Genomic DNA, 26,249 nt, shown 5'->3' on the forward strand with positions numbered 1-26,249 from the left:
TTCTGCCTGCATGTACATCTGCAGGCCAGAAGAGGGCATTAGATGACCTTATAGATTGTTGTGACTCAACCTGTGGTTTCTGGGAATTGAACTCAGGACCTTTGGAAGAGCAGACGGTGCTCTTAACCACTGAGCCATCTCTCCAGCCCTCGACACATCTTTTTTTCTTTAGCTGTCGGCATAGGCTAACACCTCCTTCAAGATTTGGTTCCATATCTAGCTACTTTTCATCTCAAAAAGAACTCTGTGTGTCTTTGTGGATTCCCATTCCTCACTGTGACTCCTTCTGTCATATCTCTTGCCACACTATTCTCCGGTAAAATGTATCATAAGCCCCATCTCATGTGAAGGCAGAGTGCAAATCCTCAAATGAAGTTTTACAGCCATTAATTTTGCCCAAGTCGAAAAGAAATGGGAGAACGGTGGATTTGACCAAAACACATATTCATGTATGATATTTTCCAAAGATAAAAATTAAAATGTAAGGAGAAAAACCCACAAAGAAGACAGAGTCAATACATACATATTCCAAGGCAAGACGGTATGCCCTGTCTAGTTAACTGTGTTGTAGAGACCAAAAACCTCCAACTCCCATCAGGCACTTGGCTCTCCCCTTGGCCAGTAGGCGAGAATACCCCTTAGGAACTACCACTCCCATGATGCCCCGCGCCCCGCCGCGGCGCGGAGTCTAGGGCCACGTCGCTTTGGCGGCCCAGGAAGACCACTCACCTCCTCCATGGCTTCCGCGAACACCCAGCGTGTGGGGGATGGCGCCGGGGGCGCCTTTCAGCCTTATCTGGACTCCTTGCGGCAAGAGCTGCAGCGGAGTGATCCGACCCTGCTGTCCGTGGCGGTGGCGCTGCTCGCGGTGCTGCTGACGCTGGGTGAGGCGGCCGGCCGTCGTGGCGAGGGCGGGGTGGCGGGGTTGAGGCTCGGTGCTGCAGGCAGAGGAGGCCACCCACCCTCCAAACCCCAGCAGTGTCGAAAGAGGACTTCGAAGTGACCTGGTTCTTGGGACAGGAGTACCTGAGGCGCCCATGTGCGCTTGATCGCAGGGTGCTTCGGCCGCCATCGCTCACACTAACTTTGAGCTGCTTGTATCTGTGTGCTGGGCTCTGGGCCACTAAGGTACTAAGGTAGAGTAGGAAGCGGCCAATCAAATTTAGCAAGCCACCAGTTGTTCTCAAATTCATCGCGCTGTGGCTACTTGAAGTCTGCACGGTTGGGATGAGGGGCATGGGCGTGGAAAAGTTGGCAGTCGATAGTGTCTGGCACGCAGTGGGCTCTTGTTAGTTCCAAGTTAATGGGGTGGGCAGAACAGTGAAAGTAGTCCGAGATGAACGCGTTTTGTGTCGTAAATGCCTGTTAATGCCCTTGAAAATGAAGGCTGTTTTTCCTCTTATCTGCAGTGTTCTGGAAGTTCATCTGGAGCCGGAAGAGCAGTCAGAGAGCTGTTCTCTTCGTTGGGCTCTGTGACTCTGGGAAAACGTTGCTGTTTGTTAGGGTAATGCTTTGACTTCCACGTCTGTTAAACTTAATAGGAATTGTGACATTTCAGTATGCCTGTCATCCTGCGGGTTAGTTGGTACAGGAAACTATGTCAGCAAGTTTGGGACAAGTTTTTAAAAACTAATGTAAGGTGTATTTTTCCCTTTTAAATTATATGTACGTGCGTGGGTATGTGCACATGAGTGCCTGTGCCTGTAGAAGCCAGATGTGTCAGGTTCTGTGGCGCTGGAGCTCATACAGGCAGTTATGAGCCTCTGGGTGCTGTGGGTGCTGGGAATTGAACTCAGGTCCCTTGCAAGAGCAGTATGTGTTCTTAACAATGTAGCTGACTCTTCGGCCCTGGGAGTTAATTCGTGACTTACCTGGGAATACAGAAAGACTCTAGGAAAACCTGTAACACGCGTCACCACTCCAAGACATGCACGTGCAAACGCAAACACACACACACACACACACACACACACACACACACACACTAAAAGATGCTTGGGCTAGCCAAAATATAAAGGCTATAGACATAAATTTAAGTGTAGCCTGCTTTATTACTTTCTTCGATCAGTAAAAGAATAAAGGAAGCCCAATAACTTTGCCCATTCTTGTGACATAAATTAGCGCCATCATGGCCAGTTCTAAGCAACCCAGCATTATGAAAGCATGACAAAAACGGTCCTCCCATGACAATTTAAGGTAGAGAGGCCTCACAGATAGCTAGTGAGGCTTCCTTTTACTAATGTTTAGTTTTATGTAGCCAGTATTGCTATTTTTGTTTTGAGGCAGGGTTTCTCTATGTAGTCTTGGCTGTCCTGGAGTTCACTCTGCAGATCAGGCTGGCCTCGAACTCAGAGACCTACCCGCCTCTGCCGCCCAAGTGCTGGGATTAAAGGTGTGTGCCACCACCACCCAGCCATAACCAGTATTTTTTTTTTTTTAACACAGCATGTTTTACTATGGAGATTTCCACTTTTCCTTTAGAGGGTGTAACTTATTATTATTTTTTAAATTGTGTGTGTGTGTGTGTGTGTGTGTGTGTGTGTGCGCGCGCACGCGCGCGTGCGCATGTGAGTGCTGGTACATATATGCCCTGGTACAGAGGTCAGAGGACCACAGGTGTTGGTCTTCTCTCATTTCTATGTCAGGCTAGCTCCTCTGAATTTATGGAGATCCTCCTGTGTCCTCCTCCCATTTCCCCATAAGTGTACTGGGGTTCTGAATGTGTACACTACTAGATCTGCTTTTATATGGGTTTAGAGGGTCTGAACTCAGGTTGTCAGGGTTGCACAGCAAGTGTTTTATCCTGCTGAACCATCTGCCGAGGCCTTGAGTTGGTTTTGAAGGTTAAAGTGTTTGCAGGTCACTATATTTGCCATTATTTGGAAAAATAATGTTCAGCTGAGGGTGTCAATTAGTGGTAGAGTTGCTTTTGAAGCAGGCCTGAGGTTTGGGTTAGTTCAGCAGTGCTGAAAAAAAAAAGATAAATAAAGCTTGTAATTAATTATGTTTTTCTAAGGTTAAAAATAAATCAGTATGATCCTTTTCGGCTATTCCAAGTAGCGTTCATTCATTTGACCTTACGTGAGAGGGAATTAAGGTGTTATTCTTTAAATTGGGTTGGATGTTACTGTAGTGCCCTCACTCTGGTCTTTTCCATCTTGGTTCTTTACAGTTGTTAACTGGCCACTACAGAGACACACAGACTTCTATTACCGACAGTTCTGCTGCATACAAAGTCAACAATAACAGGGTGAGTTACCTGTGGAATGTTCTAGACTCTGACACTCTTCGTTACTGCGAGTTCTCGGGTCATTTCTACTGCTGTGAGAACATACTCTGGCCTGAAGCAACTTGGGGAGGAGAAGGTTTAAGCGGGTTTGCACTGCCAGGTCCTCATCGTAAAGGGAAATCAAGGCAGGAGCCTGGCTGCAGAAGCCGCGCAGAAATAAATGCTGCTTGCTGCCTCACTAATGCTTTACTCACCTAGATTTCCTTATAGCCCTGGACCACCTGCCTAGAGATGGCACCTCCCACATCAGGCTGCCTCTTCTGCCAATTAGAAATCAAGAAAAAGACCCCCACAGACATGCCCACAGGCTAGTCTGATGGAGGCTCTTCCTTTTTTGAGGTTTCTCCTCTCAGATGGCTGTAGGCTGTATCAGGTTGACAAAGCTAAGTAAGACAATGGCATGTCAAAGAAAGACAGTCTTGAGTGACGTGGCCTGAAGATGTAGGTATCATTTGTAGTTTTGCTTTTATGAAGAACATAATTCTGTATAACAAATCTGCCCTCACAGTCTCAGTAGCAGATTTAGTCTTACCCACCTGTCTTTGTAACTTATGTATAGGGTTACATCACATTTTATTCTTTCTAGGTTCTGTCTGTCCAACATTGCTATGCGTGTCAGAGGGCATTGGATCTTTTTCTTTTATAAGTAGGCAATATGTAGACATAGGATAATCGTTTGCTTAAAAGTAGTTTTCTGTCTCTACTACACAGACTCTTCTTTAGAAGCTGTCCCCTAGCTAGAATTATTTAATCGGAGCATTGTTAATATGTATCGCCGTCACGATCTTTTGCTTTTATGAGCATTGTTATGACGGACATATTAACGCCATTCCTCCTTGCTGTTTCCTGTCTCACTCCTTGACGTTCTGCTCTAGTCTAAGCAGTCATGTACCCAGTCATGCCTTCTAGATCGCTCACACTGTGGTCCAGTGCTAGTGCTGCCTCAGAACCACAGCAGGGCCCCAGCATGGGCTCTTCCCAGCATGCAGAGCAGCAAAGCTAGCAGACAACTTGTTGATGATGGTCTGGGTAGGCTACCCAAAAGGGCATAATGAATCCAGAGGGTTCATTGTTGTGTCCGGTCTGTACGCGGTAATGACTTCCCTCTGCAGACACCATGGCCATAGTTGGTTGAGGATGAGGTCAGAGTGAGAAGTGATGGCTGGCTCTGATACATGTAGCAGACCACACGTGACAGTCTTGTCATTGCTGTCCACAGTAGCATGCGTTCAGTGATGAGGTCCTGTGATGGTGGCTAACACCTATTAGAGTTATAGTGAGTTTGCTCAGTAGGCGACCAGGAATTGGAACAAAATATTGACAGAGTTGGAACAAGTCAGTGGTGTATGTAATATATAAATATCAAAAGTCAATATTATGGGTGTTTCATTGTGAAGATTGAGAATCCTATTAATTGCAATAGGTACTATAACTTTACATTACTTGTGAATATTTACCAGTTTTCATGTGGCCTGCTTATACTCATATTGCTGTATTCCCTAAGCCTCGGATAGACCATGCTTCTGTGATTCCTCCAGGCAGTAATGTATTCTCTTATCATTTATTAACATTGTAATTTTAGGCATGTTATGTAATTTTACATTGCATTATTCTCTCATAATTCATGTTATGTCAGGAACCATGCCTACTGTTTCATTGCCAGAGCTTTGGCCATTGGTTTACTTACTTTGTGTGTGTTTTTAATACAGGTTTTGGGAATAAAACTCAAAACTTTTTACCAGTCTTCTGACCTATCTTCTCCAGCTGCTATATTTGTAGTTTTTTTTTTTTCTGTGCCTCATGCACACTAGGCAAGTACTCTGTTGCTCACCAGTATTTGCTAAGGAAGTGTGCCACAGACATCTCTCCCACCGCTGCTCCCCCCCCCCCCCCCCCCGCAGTCAGTATTTGCTTAACTCTTATCCCAGCACCAGGGGCTACTCAGGGTCTGATGGTGAAGATTTACCTTGTGAACCTGGAACCAGACCAGTTGCTGATCTGATGTCACTCCTCTGTCCTCAGGGCAATAGCCTGACCTTGATTGACCTCCCTGGGCACGAGAGTTTGAGGCTTCAGTTCTTAGAGCGCTTCAAGTCTTCAGCCAGGTAAGTTAGGGAGGAAGTGGCATGGTTTGCTCAAGTCCGTGCTATGGATGGCATCCACGCATACTGCTTCCTCTGTTCAGATTGTGACACTAGGAAGCCAACTGAGGATGACCTTGAATTTGTGATCATCCCCCCAAGTGCCGGGATTACAGGTGTGTGTCACCACACCTAGCAAGTCTCTTCTTTCCTTCTTTTCTTTTCTTTCTTTTTTTTCTTTCTTTCTTTCCTTCCTTCCTTCCTTTTCTTTTTTCTTTCTCTTTTTCTCTCTCTCTCCCTTCCTTCCTTCCTTTCTTTCCTCTACTTTTTTTTGTCATCAATAAGAAATTCCCTTTCATATTTTTTAAGCATAGAAATGCTAAAAATGGAGGCTGGAGAGATGGCTCAGAGAGGTTAAGAGCACTGACTGCTCTACCAGTGGTAATGAGTTCAATCCCCAGCAACCACATGGTGGCTCACAGTCATTTGGAATGAGATCTGGTGCCCTCTTCTGGCATGAAGGTGTATATGTAGGCAGAGCACTGTATATGTGTATGTAATAATAATAAATAAATAAATCTTTTAAAAAAATGCTACAAATGCTAGCATTGTTCAAACATTTAAGAGGTCTGTTTGTAATTGTCTTGAAGTTGAGTTGCTGGGACTTGAACACTGAAAGGTTTTGGCTCTATTGGGCTTTCCATCCCACGTCTGTATTAGAAATCACAGACAAATGAAAATGCAGAGCACTGACTTCTGCCCCTCCTTTTCCTCTCAGAATCATACCTAGTCCCCATAGGGGGACTAATGCGACATTCAGAATTCCTGGTAACGGATGAGGGTTTTATGTTCTGCTTTGCTTTAGATTCTTTGGGGATCAGTGTTCCTGTAGCCTTGGCTGTCCTGGAACTCTCTCTGTAGATCATGCTAGCCTCCAACTCAGAGATCTGCCTGTTGCTGCTGTAAGTGCTGGGATTAGAGGTATGCCCCGGCTCTCCTTATAGATTCTTTTTTGGTTTTGAGACAGGGTTTCTCTGTGTAGTCTTAGCTGTCCTGGATTCTTTGTAGACAGGTTGGCCTTGAACTCACAGAGACCCGCCTGCCTGTGCCTTCTGAGTGCTGGGATTGCAGATGTGCACCACCACTGCCCAGCTCATCATAAATTCTTAAGCATATCCGGATGTGCAGAGGCATGCTAGCTGGAGATTTTCAGCATACCTGGTACTTGTTTGCATGGATAGCACACAGCTAGTATCCTCAAAAAGGCCAGCCAGAGAGGCCTGGCTGAGGCCTGTAAAGCACTGGAAGTGCAGGTCTCAAGCCCCGGCCATTCCTGCAGCAGAGGCTGAGCTGCGGATCAGCAGTGTAGAGTGCCATCGTTGGTACCACGTGCAGTGATGAGTTCTCCTCCTCCTACAGTACTGGTTGCTCTCGCAAGCAGCTTTGCAGCCTACTGGTTGCTGGGTGTTTTTCCACTGGTTTGTTTGGAGCATCTACTCTGTAGGAACCACGGTATAGAGACCTTCCTTATTATCTCCCCTGAGTAACCCAGCCAAGAGCTAGAGGCAGCAGAGCAGCCCCGCTGCAGCCCAGCATGTCTATTCTTCAGTTATAGTAGATTGGCTCCTCAAGAAAGAACTACTTTCAGTGGAAGGCTTTGTGTCATTTATTCTTAAATTCTTTCCAAACATTTGTATGCTCTAGAACAAATGAAGAAAGTGCAAATGCTTTCTTCATGTTTGCTATCTAAAACTAATGAGGTAGATTTGTATGATACATTTCAATGATGTGAAGACATATTTTGATAACTGAATTTGGAAAGCTTGTTGGAGATGATGTTGTGATAGTTTAGTTGGCAGTACTGTGCCTGAGGTATTAATGTTTCTTTTGATTGATGGCATCCTAGCTTCCTTTTGTTAATTATGTCTAGACTTAGATTTTGTCATCTCTTTTTGCTGAAAGAAGATGGTGATGAGCAATCTGTCATAGATGAGGATGTGATTTTTTTGTTCTTCAGACAATTGAGACATACCTAAAACTGCTAAATTTGGCCATAATTGGGTGTTCTTTTCCCTTTCATTGGTCACTGTGGCACACACTACTTAAGAGTCTGAGGCAGGGGCATGGCAACTTAGAGACCTGCCTGACTATATAGTGAAACTGTCAAAACCAGCTTTTTTCCCTTTTTCTATTGTCAATTGCAAATATTTTAGTTTGCCGTATAATACTCAGTTTTCAAGTACTTTGGATAAATAGACTATTCAACATATAAAGATAAATTAAGTTCACAGAGACCAGTCATTAGTACAAAGTTAAGCTGAAAACACTTTTGCTATGGTATATAACATTTTTCTTTTAAAGATTTCTTTCATAAATTTGTGTGTATGTGCCAGTGCCTGTGTGTATGTCTGTGCACCATGCAGGTACAGGTGCCTGAAGGGCCAGACCACGATGCTGTAGCCCCTGTACTGGAGTTACAAGCAGTAGAGAGCTGCCTGTTGGGAGTGCTGGGAACTAACCTAGGTCCCCTGCAAGAGCAACAGTGCTCTTATCTGGAGCCCCAATGTGACATTTTACAAAATTCTACCTTCTGGCCTAAGATTTGTTTCCCACCTACTGACTTAAGAGTATATTACTTTAAAAAAAAAAAAAAAAGAGTATATTACTTTTACTTTCTGTGAATTCCTGCCCCATTTAAACAGTAAACAACAGCATCCAATCAGTACCTGTTTCCTTTTCATAAACGGTCTGTTTTGATTTTCCTCAAAAATCATAGACTATAGACTACCTGGGCGTGGTGGTGCACGCCTTTAATCCCAGCACTTGGGAGGCAGAGGCAGGTGGATCTCTGTTTGAAGACAGCCTGGTCTACAGAGTGAGTTTTTATTTTATTTTATTTTATTTTTTTATTTTTTATTTTTAAGACAGGGTCTCTCTGTTGGCTGTCCTGGACTCACTTTGTAACCAGGCTGGCCTTGAACTCACAGCAATCCACCTGCCTCTGCCTCTCGAGTGCTGGGATTAAAGGCGTGTGCCACCATGCCTGGCCCTCCGAAATAATTTTAGCATATGTTTTGTTACGACTTTTTTTTTGTTTGGTTGGGTTTTTTTGTTTTGTTTTGTTTTTTGTTGTTGTTGTTTTGAGGCAGAATCTTACGTAACTCAGGCTGGCCTTGAACTTACTGTTTAGCCAAAGATGACCTTGAGATTTTGATCTCCTGCTTCTGCCTCCTCAGTGCTAGGGTTGCAGGCATTCACTTTGCTTGGTTTTATGCTGGCTGGGATGGACATCAGGCTTTGTGACTACTATGCAAGCACTGGGCTACGTATCCAGCTCATAAACATGTGCTTTGTAGACCACTCTAAACTCCAGTTGGGGGGGTGCTGGTTAGTCTCTTGTAATTACATATTTCCATCTATGTTTTGATTCAGAACCCCTCCTTCAAGAGAGTGGGAGTCATTGATGAGGTTGGTCTTTGTTACTTTAGGACATGAACGGTAGACTCCAGATAGTTATTTGCATCTCTTGGCACCATAGGGGTTTGATGAATCCAACCCAATTTTTATTAGGGCTCTTATTCCAGGGGCATGAGTGTTCACTTATGCCCCATAGCTGGGAGGCATTGGAGACCAGGAAATTATTTTCTAATCACAGCCTCCATTAGACTGCCTTTGAGTTGGTGGCTTTGTGCAAGGTGTTTGGTGCAGTGGTCCAGGCCTGTAAGCCAGTGCCATCTCTCCTCCCTGGCCCCTAGGACCTGCTGTCTGTAGCTCCATGCATTACCTCTGGTCCAGATGATTGGCATTGCTGTTGTCTGAGCTCAGGCCCCAGGTAGTTACAGGTCTTGAGTTGCCCTCCTAAGAGTGCTCTGTCTTCCACTTAGGCACCGATACTCTTTGTAGGACAGGAAGGCACAAGCTTCATAGGTCAGTGCCTCACACCCTTTGCTGACCTACTTCCCCACACTCACCCCTCCACATGTGCTTATTTTGAGGTGTGTTTTATTTATTTGTACCTTCAGCATACTCCCTTTCCCCAGCAGTCTGTGCCCAGTTTTTGTTTGTTTGTTTGTTTGTTTGGTCTGCTAAGCTTTCTGACTTCCTTTAGTTTTCCTGTTGGTCTTACTCAGCTTTCTCCTTCTTTGCTCTTATCCCGTTGTGGGCACATTCTGCCCTGGTGGTGTCCACCAGATAGGATGATTTCCTGGCCCTTGGGAGTAGACATCACTTCTTGTGTCCTTTTAGCTTCTTCTCAGCTTTTTTGTTGGTATTAAATCAAGGGTGTGTGTGCACATGTGCGGGTGAAGGTGGAGGGCCGAGTGGAGACATCTGGGATCCTGTTTTGTGGCTCCTGCTTGCTGTTGTGTGCTCACGAGCCTCTGTCCTTTAACTGTCCCTGCAGGGCTGTAGTATTCGTGGTGGATAGCGCATCGTTCCAACGTGAGGTGAAAGACGTGGCCGAGTTTCTGTACCAGGTCCTCATCGACAGCATAGCTCTGAAGAACTCACCGTCCTTCTTAATTGCCTGCAATAAGCAAGGTGCGTCCTGGCCATGGCGGTGGGTTGTTCTGGGATTGCTACTGAGAATGAGTTCAGCTACCTGCAAGTGTTATTGTTGAGCATAGGGGGTGGGGTAGGGGTGTTTGCAGGGAGCTGTAATTAAGCCTTAATTAAGGGAGTAAATCTTAAAATCTGTTTCTGTTACTTTCCCAGTTTTTTGTTTTTTGTTTTTTTTTTTTTTTTACCAAGCTGTTGAAAGGACTAGTAGCAGAGGGGCTGTGTTTTTGTAGCCTTTTTCATGATACAGTGCTTTTATTTTAAAGATCATAAATTATTTTGCTGTACAAAATGTTAGTTTGTGAGGCTTTGTATTGTCAGTTCTGGAGGGGTCGTTGGGGCCTCTCCTTCTAAACAGGCTTTGCCACTGAGCAGGTTCCACCAGAGGAAATTGCAGCCCTTTACCCTGGTGATCACACTCTGGCTGGCTGGGCTTCAGCTCTGTGACCGATCAAGTGACATAGAAGACCCAGTCTTTTGGAACTCTTTCATCTCTACATTTTTCTTAGGAGCCTGGAGCATTTTTCACAAGTGATTTTTAACAATCCTAATAGCCAATGAGAGGCGCAGCTCTTAGCATCATTTTAAAAAGTATTTCTATGTATGTGGGTGTTTTGTTGCATGTATGTCTGTGAGCATCATCCACACCTAGTGCTGAGAAGATTAGAGGCGGGCGTTGGATCTGCTAGGAGCAGAGTATCAAGCAGTTGTGAGCCTCCATGTGGGTGCTGCTGGAACTTGAACCCGGTACTCTGGAAGAGCAGCCAGTGCTCTTACCACTAAGCCATCTCTGCAGCCCCAGCTCTTGCCTCTTTCTCATACTTTGTACTGATTTGGCCTGGGCTTTGTGCCCTCCTGGGTAAGGTTCACTTTAACCAGTCCATATGGTGGTGTTGAGTTGAAAGTTATCATCAAATGTCAGCCGTGATACTGGTAAATTTCTTTCTTTAAATGACTGGACAAGTGTAAGTACTGAAAGGCTTGTAAGGCATTGGAAAACTTAAACCTAATTAGTTTTAGGGTCATTAGCACAAAAATAATATGTTTTATTGCATTTAATGCTTTAAATCATTTTTCAAGAACAATCAAGTACAGCATTTACTTTGACAAAGAAATAGTGATAAAAAGTACTTTAACAAAGGAACATGTGTGGCCGGGCAGTGATGGCACATACCTTTAATCCCAGCATTTGGGAAGCAGAGGCAGGTGGATCACTGTTAGTTCGAGGCCAGCTTGGTCTACAAAAACGAGTCCAGGACAGTCAAGGATACACAGAGAAACCCTGTCTCAGAAAACAAACAAACAAACCAAAGAGTGTGTTTGTGTGTGTGTGTACTTACTGATAAAAATAGGGATTTTCTTTCTGTGCTAGAAGTCCAGAGAGAAGACGCATTCCAGTTTAAACTAGAATAATGCTCTCATTTTTTCACAGATATTGCAATGGCAAAATCAGCAAAGTTAATTCAGCAGCAGCTTGAAAAGGAACTGTAAGTGTGCATGTGCTTCTGGTAATGTGTGAATCAGTTGATTATCAGTTCTAGTCAGGGTTAGTATGGAATATGCATGCTAAGTAATAGACTGTAATAGAATTATAATAGAATTTATAATAGAATTATAAAAAACACTAATGGGATGTGTATAGCTATTTTAAAATTTCATGACATACTGAAACCATTAGCTCATTTTATCTTCATCAGTTCTCTTACAGTTGGAAGGTTTTAGAGACTTAAAAGCCCTAAGTTTAGAAAAGTTTTATTTCAGTGAATGAAGGTATTTATTCACATAGCAAGGCATGTAAAACAATATTAAAAGGTCATGTACAAGCTTGGCATGGTGGTGCATGCCTTTAATCCCAGCATTCCAGGAGGCAGAGGCAGGTGGATCTCTGTGAGTTCCAGGCCAGCCTGGTTTACTAATTGAGTCCAGGACAGCGAAGGCTACACAGAGAAACCCTGTCTAGGGGCGGGGGGTTGGGTGGTGGCGTGTGTGTGGTGGCGTGACCTGGGTCTAACCCGCTGATGTCTAGCTAACACACAGGTTGGACCTATCTCCCCTGCCTATCCATGGATGCAAAGGAGAAGCCAGCAATGCCAATAGCGTGTTGGTGTTTATTATCTATCAGCCTTTAATGGGTGCTGACAGATTTTGGAACTATTAGGATTTTGTTGCTTTGTTGCTTCTGACTTGTCTCTTTGCTCCACAGCAACACCTTGCGAGTCACCCGCTCTGCTGCTCCCAGCACACTGGACAGTTCCAGCACTGCGCCTGCTCAGTTGGGAAAGAAAGGCAAAGAGTTTGAATTCTCCCAGTTGCCCCTCAAAGTGGAGTTCCTGGAGTGTAGTGCCAAGGGTGGGCGAGGGGATGCTGGCTCTGCTGACATCCAGGACTTGGAGAAGTGGCTGGCTAAGATCGCCTGAGGGGCAGCTCTGGCCACAAACCTTGGTCATTTGTGACTGACTGACAGTTTGGGAAAGGACTGTAGTGTGAAGCTGATAAAGAGGAGCTGGCAAAAGAACTGGTGGCAGCATCTCCTTGTTCCTGGAAACAGTTACACCTTGAGCGTTGCCGCTCCCTCAGCTCCCTTCTCAGCTAGTCCTTTTTCTTTAATTCTTGTATTCGTCCTTTGTTGGGTGTAGCATTGCTTTAGTGTGGGATATGGCAGAGAGGGCATCACCATGCAAATAGGCTTATCATCTGAAAAGTTCTTGTCTCCTGCCTTTGCACTGCTCCCTTTTCCTGGAATCAGACCTGCCCGTTGATGGAACCAGTTAATTTCCAGTTGCCCCTGGTGTTTTAGCATAATGCATTGTCAGTTCTTAGTGAAGTCTCAGCTGCTAAGGCAGTTACAGTGAAGACAGCTTCAGAACCACAGGACACAGCTGACAGTGTGTTCGTCATGGGCTCAGTGACCTGTCTCCACTCCACTCCAGGTTCACATGCCACTGGAACCCTCAGAGTCACCCTCACATGACAGACAGAAGAGCCAAATGCACTCATGGTTAAGTGTGTTCGGGAGGCTCTCCTGGGGAGACAGCACACTGCTGCCTCGGGGTGCGTGAGGCCCCAGGCTATCTCCTTTGCTGCTTGATCAGCTCCTGTAGGGTCACCTCAGCCAGAATGCTGTGTCACAATGCAAACTGAAAAAGTCCACTGTATTTTTTTTAAGTACACGTTCATTCATGCTTTTAAAAAAAGTTGCCTTTTCAAAGTAATGCTACCTTAAACATTTGTGTTTTTGTTGCTTTTACAAATGACTGGTATCTTGATAAATAACTACCTATTGAAAGGATTAAGTCAAATAATGACTATCAATGAGAACCTGAGCTAGGATTCAAGCCCAACTCTAGGTTTCCACGCCTACAGATTGCAGCATGTATACAAACAGACTCTTCATCTCTTCACCCGCTCAGAGACACCATCTGAGAGCCATGACTCAAGAGGTATAGTGTCTGGGGTGGCCTTGAGGGACCGCCAGCCTGACTCTGCCTCCCCTGAGTTACTTGGCCTGACAGTATAGTCCGAGACCACTACTCCTATCATAAGTACTCAGGGCTCCCCACGCCTAAAACATTTATTGGTCTTGCTTATGGTGTACGAGACAAATACACCACAAAGTGGATGTCATGAGATGACCCCGTCTCTTCTCACTAGAAGGCAGTACTGCTGCTAGGAGTCTTACTGCCCTTTGGACACTGCTGTTCATATTAGTCAAGTCCAGACGGGAAGAACGTGATGAATGGCATTCACATCACAGAAGATGCTTTTTTAAAAAGTGGATGTTTGAGTTAAAGAGAATGTGTTCACTGACCTCCCTCTTTTCTGGGTAATGGTGATTTTACTTTGTGGGAGAGTCAGTACATCAAAAAAGTGATGAGGATGGAGAGCAAGGATAGCCAGATGATGGTTTTGACCAAAAGGTAAGCTGGGCAGGGCTGCAAACTAGGTTGGTAGAATGCTTGCCTAGAATGTATGAGGCCCTGGCTTTGCTATGGGCTGCTGTAAAACCCAGCTGTAAAGGGGCAGTTGCATCAAAGAAGGCCTGGAATAAATCCACTTCTGGAATCTTCATGGAGCATGCACACAGATCCAAGAGAGGCTAACCATTGGCCAGACTTTATTCTGGTTCTTTCAAGCCATGGCAGTGGTAGCTTCTCACTGCCAGGTGCCTCACAGTTTCTGGAGGGGGCTTGGCTCTTATTAAACAACAGCTGGGGAACCCCTGCCACTGCTCCTCAAGGCCTCCAGCACCTCCCAGCATAAGGTGTTCTGCTGACATTGTTTCACCCAGAATGTGCTACTTTTGTTTGTTTTGTTTTTTCTTGAATTGTCAAAGGTCCTGCTGGCTTGTTCCCATTCTCATTTATAGCAGCAGATGCCACCCTGAAATGCCCCTTTGGCAGCCTCTGTGGTCCTAGGAGGCCACCATTTCTCTTCCTGTAACCTCAATCAGCACATGGAGCTGTGTTCTAGTGACCTGAAAGTGTGTGTGTATGAATGCCATGTATTCAGTGTGTGTGTGTATTCATAATCAAGAGTACAAGGTTTTCCTGACATAAAATTTGAGCTTAACAGACAGTGGCCACTCTTACAGTGATCAGGAAAGCCACCCAGCAGCCCTTGCCCTTGCTATACTGCACGCAGCAGTACAGTCACAACGTTATCTTGTGTGTACGCCCGGAGTACCTACGTCTTAAGTTTTGGGGGGGATTATGGGGCAGCTGTGCTATCCTATCATCTTACTTAGAGCAGTCACCCCCTCAGTGGCATGAAGCCTTGTGCGTTGTTGGGGAAGGACCGTCACTCTTCTCACCTTCATCTGGCCACATAATCATGTCCTCAGGCTCTTGGCCCTCTACCCTTCACCATCTCCTGCACCTGCCCACCTCATGCCTCATAACCAGATAACCAAGGAAGGCAGAGGACGGGGACTTTTACATCCTTTCTCTTCTAATCAGGAGTGACCTAGAGGTGGCAAATTGGAAAGGTCACTGGTGAACTTGGACTTCAGCATCCTCAGGACCTGTTCTAGAGCCAGCTTGGCTCAGGGCACCGGGTAGGCTGGAGGTAGTTGAGGCCAGAGGGAACTCTCAGAGGCTGTTCCCTAACTGGTGTGGAGAGAGCCACGGGTGGTCATAGTCACCCTTAAGTTCTTGCTTTTAAGAGGGTAAGAAACCTAGTCCCTCCCAGCATTCTGCCTTCTTAGCCCCTGGCTGCAGCAAGTCGAGCTAGAGAGTGACAATAAATACGCTCCCAAGTCCTGGCCCCTCCTGGAGTTTCCCAGACAGATTAGACTGTGGAAAGGCTTATAGATACAATCTCAGTAGTCCACAGTTTTCTCTTAGAGCTGGCAGAGAGCCCAGGTGAGCAGGGACAAAAGGCAAGGGCTCTGTGTAGTAGACACCACCCAAACAGGAGAGGGCCTTTGAGAAAAACCACTTTTAAGCTCCTATATATAACTACACCATTTAGAAACAGTCGACAAGAAGCTTTGTGTTGAGAATTAGGACAGTTTATTGTTTGACCAACATGCTGAGTCTTTTCCACATATTACACAGTTGAATGTAAAGTCAATATGGCCACTGTGCCTTCTGAGCCCATTACAGATGGAAATGCCACCCTCTGTGTTCCTCACTTTAAAGAACAGGTGAGGTGAGAAGTCAACACACCACAATAGGCAGGCTGGCCTTTGTTGCTATGGAGGCTTCTTGCCTCCTGAAGGGACCATCTGAACTCCCACTGCAAGGTTTTCCTGATAATCGTACCCTGCGGAGAGTGTCAATCAAACAGGGTCTGGAGTCCAAGGAATTTGCACATTGAAACTACAAAATTCTGGAATACCGAAGTTGATTTCAAACAAAAATTAAAAGGGTGCCCTGACTACTGCTTTGTGTAAGTGCATGTGTGTGTGTATATGAGACAATGCAAATAGATTTGGGGACCACCCTTCTTCCCGGTGAAGGAGCCCCACACACCTACCTATCTTCTCTCTAGCTACTCAGGTTTAGGAATACCCTTATGTTCTAGTCACAGAGTAGAGACGGCTTAAGGGACAGGAGCACAGTAGGATGCAGTCCCGTCTGCACACCCAGGTCAGCGATGGAAGAAGAATGCCGACACCACCGGTTCTGACCACTCCTGGCTTGCAGGTGCCCTTGTCTGCTCTGGTTCTCCCACCTGTGAATCAGGAGGGGTTTGGCTCCCTGCACTGTGGCAAGGTGATGGTGCCTCCCATTCTTGGGGGGAGAGGTAGTTTGGAAACTAGTGAGCATCCAGCCCTGAGCATTTCACACACTCAGACTCCTGCTAGCTGGTTCTCATGTAGCTCTGACTTACCACCTTCAGCTACCCGGTCTTCCCTGACAGCTTTTCCCTCTTCTAGATGGAAAAGGAATAAACCGCTCTACCTGCAGGACACTGAAGCCAGCAGTGCCTGTCCCCATACTGTCACACTGGCTGCTGGAGGACAGGCACTGATTAGAGCTCTGAGACTATGCCCAATTGTCTACATTCCTAGCTACCACCTTGCCACCCTTGCTGTTGCCTGAGACACTTAACTGGTGCAGTCGTGGCTTCTTGGATCTTGGGATATTGCAGAAAGTTTAAGGTTAAACAATAGCAAGGGAGCAGTGACTGGCAGCAATGAGGCTCTAACCACCAAGCATCCCAGCCTCAGACCCCACAGCAATACTAGTACTCAGGACACTGATGTCACACCTTCATTTTGCTGTGCAGGTGGGTTTAGCTACGTCACCTGCCTTTTCAGTCTCAAACTATTTCTGCAATGCTTAGAGTTTTGCTGACAACTCTCCTTCATGACTCCTAAAGAAAAGAAAGAGGGTCATGCCCGTCTGCCAGGCCAAGTCCGGTGTCCAGAAAGAGGAACTCAATTACTAGGTTGAGATCATGTCCTAAGAGGAAGCCTCCATTTTATCCTCTGATCTGGGATTCAGCAAAGACAGGGACACTGAGGTAATTTCGGGACACGTTCAAGAGAACCTGACCACATCCTACCTACAAGCAGGAGAGTGATGGTGGCGGCGGCAACGGTCAGTCAGTGTAAAAGCCCTGGGACAATTCAGTGTGGGGGCCTGGCTGACTTAATGGCCTTTAGGGAAGGAGGTGGGAAGCCTGGCTGAAGAAAAGGTTGCCAGGGCACCACTGGGACGGGAGAGCAAAGGGGCAGAACCCTCACTCTCAGGGGCAAGGGGGATGGGAGAGCCTAAACTCCAGAGGGGTTTTGTATACTAGCTAGGAAGGCAGGGCTCCTCAGGCGGGATCAACCGGAAATGGCATCTGCCCTGGCACGTGCTGTTTCTAACAAGCACTCAGTCCATGATGCCTTACATTGTGTGCACAAGAGAAGAGAGCTGAGTTTCTACTTTGAGTTTATAGGAATGCAAGAAGGGTATTCTTCAGTGCCCGAAAGATCAAAATCCACCCTACGTTCATTCAGTGAGAGCCAGTACAGAGGGCTGTCAGGGGGGCTCTGCCATAGGCTGCCAGCGAAACCCCTCACTGCCAGCCAGGCTGCCGTCATCACCAGGTAAGTGCGCCTTCTTCCAACAAGCACCGCGTAGGTGGGGTGCCCACACTGGGGGACACTGGCCCACAAAGGCATGCACACCTGTGCACACAGGTACATAAAGCAGTGGTGAAGGTAGTTCTGCGGACTATTTTTGCTTGCAGTTCAACACATCTATGCACTATTTTATTGAAGGCAAGACAACCACAAGTTATTTGACAATATTGAGTATTTCTTATTTCAATACACTGCATACTTTTGAACTTCCAAAACCGGAATCACAATGCAAGTTCCAACTTGAGAGCGGGAGAGACGAGTATACATTGAGCACATGTACATGTGAGGATGTGTGTTGTTGGAGGGTGTATACACAAGTCTATATGTATAACTATGTACACACACATTAAAAAAAAACGCAACACGTGACGTTTCAGTTACGCTCGTACAATGGTCCTTGCCTTCGGGAAGAGGTACCCAGGAGGATCCTGTTTCCTCTCTTCTTCACCAGAACTGGCTCTGACACCTTCTCCCAGGATGGAGGAGAATGACAAGCCCCACTCACAAAATTAGCCCTGCCATGTAGGCTGCCGTTTTCAACTCATTTCTGAGAAGTACCATAATTCATTCCAACCCCCCTGTTGGAGTTCTGCCCTGTAGAGGCATTTGCTCTGCTCAGCAGTAGTCTGGAAGAGGAGCCAATGCTATCTGGGTGGGATGCTTTGAGCAGAGTCACTGCCCCCATCTGCCTTTGGGCAGGCCTGGGGCAGTGAGTCTGGGAGCATTTACAGTGTGAGCTACTTTGCTTTGAGGAGAGCACTGTTAAGAGACTTTGAAGGGCTTCAAGATTAAACCAGTCTCAAGAATGAGTGGAAACAGCAAGGACAGCTTGCTGTGCCCTGGGGCAGCCTTCTGGAAACCTCCACAGTAACTCCAAGATGTCTGCAGTTACAGCCACAACACTCCTAAAGGTATTCATACAAAGATGTCAAATGGACCATGCCAGGGGGAGAGGGGTGAAAAAAACATCAAGGAATCAACTTTTCCAGAACAATACTTAGCAAGATTAGTAACCATGGGTCTGAGAGCATGTATTCCTCAGAGTCACTTCCCCAATCACAGGTGGATCAGGCTTGTGCCCCAGGCTTCAGCATTCCCGAGCCACCCTGCATTACGTACTGAGCTGGACAACCCATCTAATTCCATGTATCAGTTGCTGGGCCAGTAGATTACAAGGTTTGAGAGCCACACACTGGCTCAGCCCTCAGCTGCCAAGGGCACCCCATCCTTCCAGTAACTACTCTCACTGTGTCGGCACAGAGTACACACGGTGGCCTGTGTACCCTGTCTCCCTGTTTTTTCAGGGAAGATGAGGCAGAAGCAGCCATGGCGCCTGCTGCTGAAGCCATAGCCCACAGGCCTTCATTTCCACGTAGGGGCCTGCTAATGTGTTCCCTCTTTGCTGAGGAAGGAGCGAACAATGCCCCCTGGAGGGGATTTAGTTCAACTAAAGTCAGATTTGACTGTGGGGAGCCTAGGTTTGGGCCATGTGACCCAGGATTGGGATCTAATTACTATTGTTCAGTTAATTGCTTTAATTTACTGGGCTGGGGGTGGGAGGAAGGTAGAAGTGACGCACAGTTCCCAGAGAACAGGAAGGGCGGGGTGTGTGGAGAGGTTCTCTATAAGTTTACAAATATACAAAACCAAAAACAAAAAAACAAAAACAAAAAAAGCACATCTTTCAAATAAAAATGGCTACTTTTTTTTTTATCTGGCAAAAAGTTGTATACACATGATTTAAATTTTTTTTTTAAATTTTAACAGTTTTTGGCAATCTTAATAAAGTACAATATATTACAACCAAACCAAAAAATAGTTGTTTAGGTAACAGCTGTTAAGAGTGACGTGGTCCCTGATGCCCAGCCTCCCTCCCCATATCCCACCCTACTCCTAGAGAGAGAGAGAGAGAAAAGAAAGATCCTCCCGTCTTGATAAAACTCATTTCCCACCCTGTTAGGAAGCTAACTGACAGGAGGCAAAACAAGTGAGTAGTGTTGAGGGAGCCCAGTGGGCTCTGCATTAGCAGGAGCAGCCACCCTCGCTGGCCGGGGGCTCCTGGGGCTTGTCCAGCTTGATGTCAATCACTAGAGGAGGCTGGCTAAGGAAGATGACAGTCATCAAGATGTCCCTCTGTCCCTCTGCAAAACCCACACACTCAGCTCTTAGCTCAGCTGCAGTGGGAAGGAACTGGCCGTCTCCTACCCTTTTCTCTCCTGTCTCTGCCTGCCTAGGTCCCCCAAACTGCAAATGCAGAGCAAAACTTGGGCTGTGATAGCACTATCAACACGTCACATAGGCCAGGGAGGGGCTGTCTTGGAAGCTCAAACTCCCATATCTAGCTGTAATCTCAGCTATGGTAGGTGCTGGCCCTACTCAAAAGAGTCCTGGTAGGGAAGAGTTCCCAGGTCAGGCCCAGAATTGAGTGTCCACATCACAAAGTTCAGGAGGATGTGGGATTGTCCTGGTAAGCAGGGGGTGGTCCTTACTTCTCAAGGCCACTAGAGACTGAGAAGCTGCATCCGTGGGGCCTAAACAGCCCCCTTTCTACTAGCATTCTGGGAACTGGGGGCTCAGTCACAATTGCCAGAACCAGCACAGAGGAGTGGGTTCAAAGTGCAGGGCAGCCTGTTCCCTCCCATCATCTCTGACTGCAAACCCAGACTAACTTCATCCGACTTTAGCTTTGCATCCAGCCAGACCATCTCGCCACTGCTGAGCATCACCACTCCCTTGGAGGCTCTAGAGCCTCACCCCATCCCTGGCTGGGCTCAGATGCCGGCTGCATTGCTGCACAGAACGGGGCTCAGTGGGGTGGGGTGGCAGTGGGGCTAGCTACTTGCTGTCTTTCCCCCTCCCACTCAGCCCAGCTGTGTCCTCTCCTGCCCCACCGCCCTTCTCCTCTGCTCCCTAAATCTCTACAAACACCGCCAAGAGCATCCTGATACTGTTCTCTGCCAGCTGTGGTTCTGTGGTGGTCCTCACTGATCCTGGTACACTCCAGTCCCTGGCTTGCACTGCTAGGCCTGAGCACAGGCTCTCTGTGCTCTGCTCATCTTTCCCAGGCGCCCCTTGGAGGAGCCTGGCCATTCCTCACTCAGTACAGTGGCATCCCTAGGCCAGCGCAGTGACACCCATGCCATCACTTGGAGCAGAGGAACAACATCCAAGATCTTATACTAACATTCTCTCTCTTCCTCCATGGGCTCAGGTTTTATTACAACAGCCTGGCTTTAGTGTAAAGTAATGGCCAAAAGTTGGCAAACTGGCTTCCCGTACTCTCACAAATCGTTAACAACTGCTACTGCCCCAAACAAATGATCCCAACGTATCTAAACGTGCTCTGCTCTACACTTCCAGAAGTCTCTACACTTCCAGAAGCCTCCTGTCTCCGAGGTTCTATTTCCCACTCTTACAAATCTTTTATCTCTATGATTTCTTTGCACTCTGCTCTTAAACAAAACAAAACAAACAAGCAAAACACTCTTAAGATGATGCTGTAAACTCTTACCTTGGAATGTGTAAGCTGTTCGATGGCTTTGGTTTAAAATCTACAAACTCTGTGACAGAATTTGGCTTTAAGCTTATAACAAAAGGCTTATAATTAAAAAATCTATACATGGGTATAGGTGATTCAACTCTTGCTTAGGTTGTGTGTGTGTAACTTGGATTCAACTGTATATATGTGTGTATGTAACTTGGATTTAACTTTGTCTATGTCACTTAGAGTATGTAATATATATATATATATTAGGGAAGGATGGAAGGAGGGGAGGGAAGAAGAAGAAGAAGAAGAAGAAGAAGAAAGAGAGAGAGAGAGAGAGAGAGAGAGAGAGAGAGAGAGAGAGAGACTAAGACTAGGAAAACAGATTATTTATTTATTTTATTTTATTTTTTTGGTTTTTCGAGACAGGGTTCCTCTCTGTAGCCCTGGCTGTCCTGGAACTCTCTTTGTAGACCAGGCTGGCCTCAGACTCACAGAGATCTGCCTGCCTCTGCCTCTTGCGTGCTGAAATTAAAGGCGTGCGCCACCATGCCTGGCTCAACCTCTATCTTGGCTCTCCTCCATCTTGGCTGGTGACCTCATCAAGATGTAAGTAGCCATTTTTTCAGGTTGAAGAGTACATGCCGTGTGACTTCACCATCTTAAGATGACCACATGGCATAATTTAAATTGGTATGATTTTTGCATGATGATGATAAAAACTTAAAAATGTATTTGCTCCAACATACTATATATGTGATTCAACTCTGGTTTAGCATATACTGTATATGATGATAAAAATTTAAGGTTATAAAAGTCTATTCATATCAAGAAAAGCTAATTTAAGAAGTATGTCTAATTATGTCATGTCTCTGCTAATTATATTCAAAACACCAAGCTGTTAGAAAATTTAGATAAGTAATAACATATGTTTGATATTTGATAATCTAGATCTATAAATTCCTAAGGTCTATTCAGGTTCATAGTAATATTTATCTAGCGTCTTTGTCTTTTAAGCCGAGCCATACAAAAAGTGCAATATTCTATAATGGTGCACTATGAAAGATCAATAAAGTTGCCAGTCTCTCTATGAACTGTATCTATGATTGAAAGTTTTATTTTGACACATAGAAGAGCTTAAATTCAAAATTGTTATTTTTAAGGCTAAACCTACAGGGATGTAATGTAAAATCCTAGTCTTATAAAAGCTACTAACCTATTGTAAACTGTTAAGGATAATTAAGAAATGCAAGTTACTGGTCAGTCACCTTATAAATGATCAGATTCTTTAACGTGTTCAGAACTATATTTGTAGTCATGCTAAGTACTGATGTAATTAATTACAGGAATAAGTTTTATTTAAGCCTCCTGTACATGTTTTCAAAGTAAGCCTAAGCCAGTCGTGGTGGTGCATGTCTTTAATCCCAGCACTCGGGAGCCAGAGGCAGGCAGATTGCTGTGAAGCCAGCCTGGTCTGCACAGTGAGTCCAGGACAGCCAAGGCTACACAGAGAAACCCTGTCTCAAACAAACAAACAAACAAACAAACAAAACCAAAAAAACAACCTCCCCACACAAGTTAAGCCTAAAGCAAGTAACTAAATCACATATTCTTAATAGATGGTCCTCAAATGCTTCAGAGACCTGCAGAATATGGCATTTAAAATGTTTAATAAAAAAGCTTTTTGTGAGGGCTGGAGAGATGGCTCAGAAGTTAAGAGCACTGTTCCAAAGGTCCTGAGTTCAATTCCCAACAACCACATCGTGGCTCACAACCATCTACAATGAGATCTGGCGCCCTCTTCTGGAGTGCAGGCACACACTCGGGCAGAATACTGTGTAAATACTAAAAATAAATCTTAAGAAAAGAAAAAAAAAAAAGAAGAAGAAGAAGAAGAAAGAAAGCTTTTTGCGATAGAGAGACATGCCAGCTCGTGGCAGCACTCCTAGTCTGTAGAATCTTCACCTGCAGCATGCTTTAAATGTGGCAAAGCTGGCTACTGGGCAAAAACTGCCCTTGACCTCCACTGCTGCCAGGGTGCTGTCCAACCTGTGGACAAGCGGGACCCTGGGGAGTTGATTGCCTCGCTTTGCCTAGACAAAGTAGACCAGTCCTGTGCCACATCAAAGTTTGTTGGGATCTTCTGGGCCTGGTGGCCGAAGACTACCCCCAACCCCTACCCCCAACGGCCATGGAGGAACCTAGGATGCTTGTGCCGGGTAGCTGGTAAGTCTCTGTCATTTTTAATAGATTTGGAAGCTGCTCAGTCTATATTTCCTGCTTACTCGGGTGAGATTTAGCCTTCTCACATCTCTGGCGCTGAGGACTAGGCTAGTGATTGCTTTGTTAGTTTAATAGCAGCAATCACCGCTTCAGCTGCCTTCTCAGTTCTCTTCATAAGTAAAAATCAGGCGACGGGCCTCACTTTCCTAGAGCTACTACTAGACACAGTTTACCTTGTTACCAGACTCAGAAAAGAGATTAAACTAACAAAACGTATTTCACTGTAACTTTTCACTACTCCTTTGTTTAAAGGAACTCGCTTTACAATGACTGCTCCCAGTCATCAACCACCTGTGTCTCCTGGTGAATGACTGGGTAGAAAAACAGGTATAAAGTTTAAAGCTTAAGTGGTAAGGATCTAAGAAAATGTTTTAGCACCTAAGAAAGTGTTTTTAAACCATGTAAATGCAATTTGTAAAGGGATAAGAAAGTAACTTAAGGTATAACCGAAAAAAAAAGAAAGAAAAGAAAAAGAGAAAGGGAGGAAGGAAGGAAGGAAGGAAAAGAAATCCTCAGAGAGCTGTGCAAGCTTTTCTATGGAGCAGAGGGGTGGGGGACGGAGTTAGCATTGACAAGTTGAAATCAAGGGCTCACTATACGGAAGCCTTCTTGCCTGGGATCGCCAGTGGACTTGTGACACACGCGTAGTGTTCACTCCAAAGCAGGACAGAGCTCTTGCTCTCTCTCCCTCCCCACACCATTGCTGTACAGCCCTTGCTGCTCCTCACTGCCGGGACAGAGGCGGTGGCCTTGGTTAGAGATGGGTGGCAGCTCAAAGGGCATCCATCTGGCCACTCAAAGAGGTGGCCTGGCGAGCTGCATCAGTCCAGGGAAGGGCTACGTCGGAGGCCAACTAGTGTTCATCTGCTCTACCGAGACACTAAGTGAATCACTGACTTGGGGAGCCATCTTTTCCACTCACGTGACAAAAGAAAAAGGATACTCCCTTCTTTGCTCTTCTCCTGGACATTCTCCATGCCGGGCAGAGCCGATGCCACACGTCGGAAGAGCTGCAGGCAGGAGATGCAGGGGTGAGGCCCACCCAGTTCCCCCCCCCTTTCCCTCTCCCCCTGCACTGCTCTCCTCATGTATATGGACCATGGGCATCCATGGCCTGCCTGTCCACTGACTGTACCCTTGAGTCCCAGCCTATTCTACATCCTCTGCTGTCACCATAGCCCCTCACGGTGCTGGTCCTAGAGGGTCTCAGGATGCTTGGACAAAGAGTGAACAGGGGCTAGCGAGAAGTCTGTCAATAAAGTGCTTGACACACAAGCATGAGAACCTGGCTTTAGCCTCAGATTCCATGCAGAGAACTTGGTGTAGCCGCACACACTTGTAATCCCTGAGATGGGGTGGCAGAGGCAGGTAGGTTCCCGAGGGTTCACTGGCCGGTCAGGCTAGCTGAACTGGTGCATGAAGGACCCTGTCTCAAAATACAAGGTGGATGACACCTGAGAAATGACACCGGAGATTAACCCATGCACTCCACAGGTGTAAACACATGCATCTGCATACCAATATATGTCCACACATGCACACACATGACACGCCTACACAACACACACACACACACACACACACACACACACACACACACACACACACACACACACACACACAGGAAGTCAGCTGGGGTCATGATAGTGACTGCAAGGAACCTGCCCTGGTGCAGAGATAATCTAGGCCACAGCAAACAGACCCTTCGGTGGGCTTCTGTCCGACGACACCCTGACATGGGGACTAGCTGGAGAAAACCACTTTCTGACTTGATGTCAGATAAATAACTTTCTCCAGAGACACTGAGGCTGCCAGCCACTGGGAGCCAGGGCCTCAGCCACAGTGAGGGATGTGAGGATGCCACCATGATGCTGTAGGGTTGTGTGGATGTGGGTGTTACATGTGGTATGTGTGGTGTGCATGGTTTTGCTTGTATAGTGTGTGTGTGTGTGTGTGTGTGTGTGTGTGTGTGTGTGCGTGCACACATACCCGAGTGCGTGTAAGCACATGGGTGAAGGGAGGTATGTGTGGTTTTATGAATGTCATGCTTCTGTGTGGATATGAGAAAGTGAGTGTTGAGGAAGCAATCACGTGGAGTGCAGGCTCATGTATAAGTCTACCCGAGTGCTCAGGGCACAGGAGGAGACACCAGGGGGTACCAAATAGGTGGACACTGGCAGAGGCAACATCTTAAAAGTAACAAGTACAGGCAGAATCCAGGAGCACAGAAGAGTCTGGGCTGGATGTCTGGGTCCCTCCTGTAGTTCATATATTAAATCCTAACTCTCAGCTGGGCAGTGGTGGCGTACGCTTTTAATACCAGCACTTGAGAGACAGAGGCAGGCAGATCTCTGAGTTCAAGGCCAGCCTGGTCTACGGATTGGGTTCCAGGACAGCCAGGGTGACACAGGGAAACTGTCTTGAAAAAATAAACAAACAAACAAAACAATAACAACAACAAAACTAACACCCACCAAAGCGGTATAAGGAGGCGTTGCCTTAAGAAGCCCTCCTGACTGGGACTAATGCCTTTACAAAGAAGCTGAGGGACTTCCTAGTTCCTTTCATGTGAAGAGACAACTGGAGGATGACAAATATGAGGAGACAGAGCCCACAGGACATTGTACTAGCACCTTCATCCTGGACTTCTCAGCCTTCAGAGCAGGGAGAAATCACTTTCTGTTGTCTATAAGCTACACAGCCTGTGGTAATTTGTGATAGCAGCCAGATTTAACTCCTGCTCAAACTCCTGCTCAGATTCCAGATTATGCCAGCCTGGAGGAGGAGGCCAGCCTCTCCTTGGCCCAGAGGGTTGTGCAGATGCCTCCAGCTCTACGGATGCCTGACACTGTCCTCTGCTTCCATTTCCCATGATGTCATCGGACCCAAAGAACAGCAGCCCCCCGCCTCCTCCTCTCTTCCTCCCTGAGACACCCCAAGGGGAGGGCCTCAGGCTCACATCTGATACTCATGGGG

The 26,249-nt window shown here is 46.2% G+C and overlaps 2 protein-coding genes across 2 annotated transcripts in view; one reads left to right on the plus strand and one right to left on the minus strand.

Annotated features, from left to right (window-relative positions):
- The first annotated feature begins 648 nt into the window (after nt 1–648).
- SRPRB (SRP receptor subunit beta) lies at nt 649–12,628 on the plus strand. Its single transcript, XM_084754555.1, has 7 exons — nt 649–884; nt 1,410–1,504; nt 3,173–3,250; nt 5,312–5,394; nt 9,773–9,909; nt 11,360–11,414; nt 12,131–12,628. The coding sequence occupies exons 1-7, from the start codon at nt 737–739 to the stop codon at nt 12,342–12,344; spliced, it is 810 nt and encodes a 269-aa protein (XP_084610681.1). The 5' UTR covers nt 649–736; the 3' UTR covers nt 12,345–12,628.
- Nucleotides 12,629–15,414: 2,786 nt separating this feature from the next.
- Nucleotides 15,415–26,249, minus strand: part of RAB6B (RAB6B, member RAS oncogene family) — a 63,399-nt gene continuing 52,564 nt past the window's right edge. Inside the window, exons 7-8 of the mRNA XM_084754556.1 lie at nt 24,217–24,283; nt 15,415–19,593 (exon numbers count right to left, since the gene is read on the minus strand). Of these exons, the coding sequence (XP_084610682.1) occupies nt 19,529–19,593; nt 24,217–24,283 (132 nt within the window). The 3' untranslated portion in view covers nt 15,415–19,528. The remainder of the gene's footprint in view (nt 19,594–24,216; nt 24,284–26,249) is intronic.

Source organism: Acomys minous, assembly GCF_964271855.1.
Source record: "Acomys minous genome assembly, chromosome: 13".
Taxonomy (NCBI): Eukaryota; Metazoa; Chordata; class Mammalia; order Rodentia; family Muridae; genus Acomys; species Acomys minous.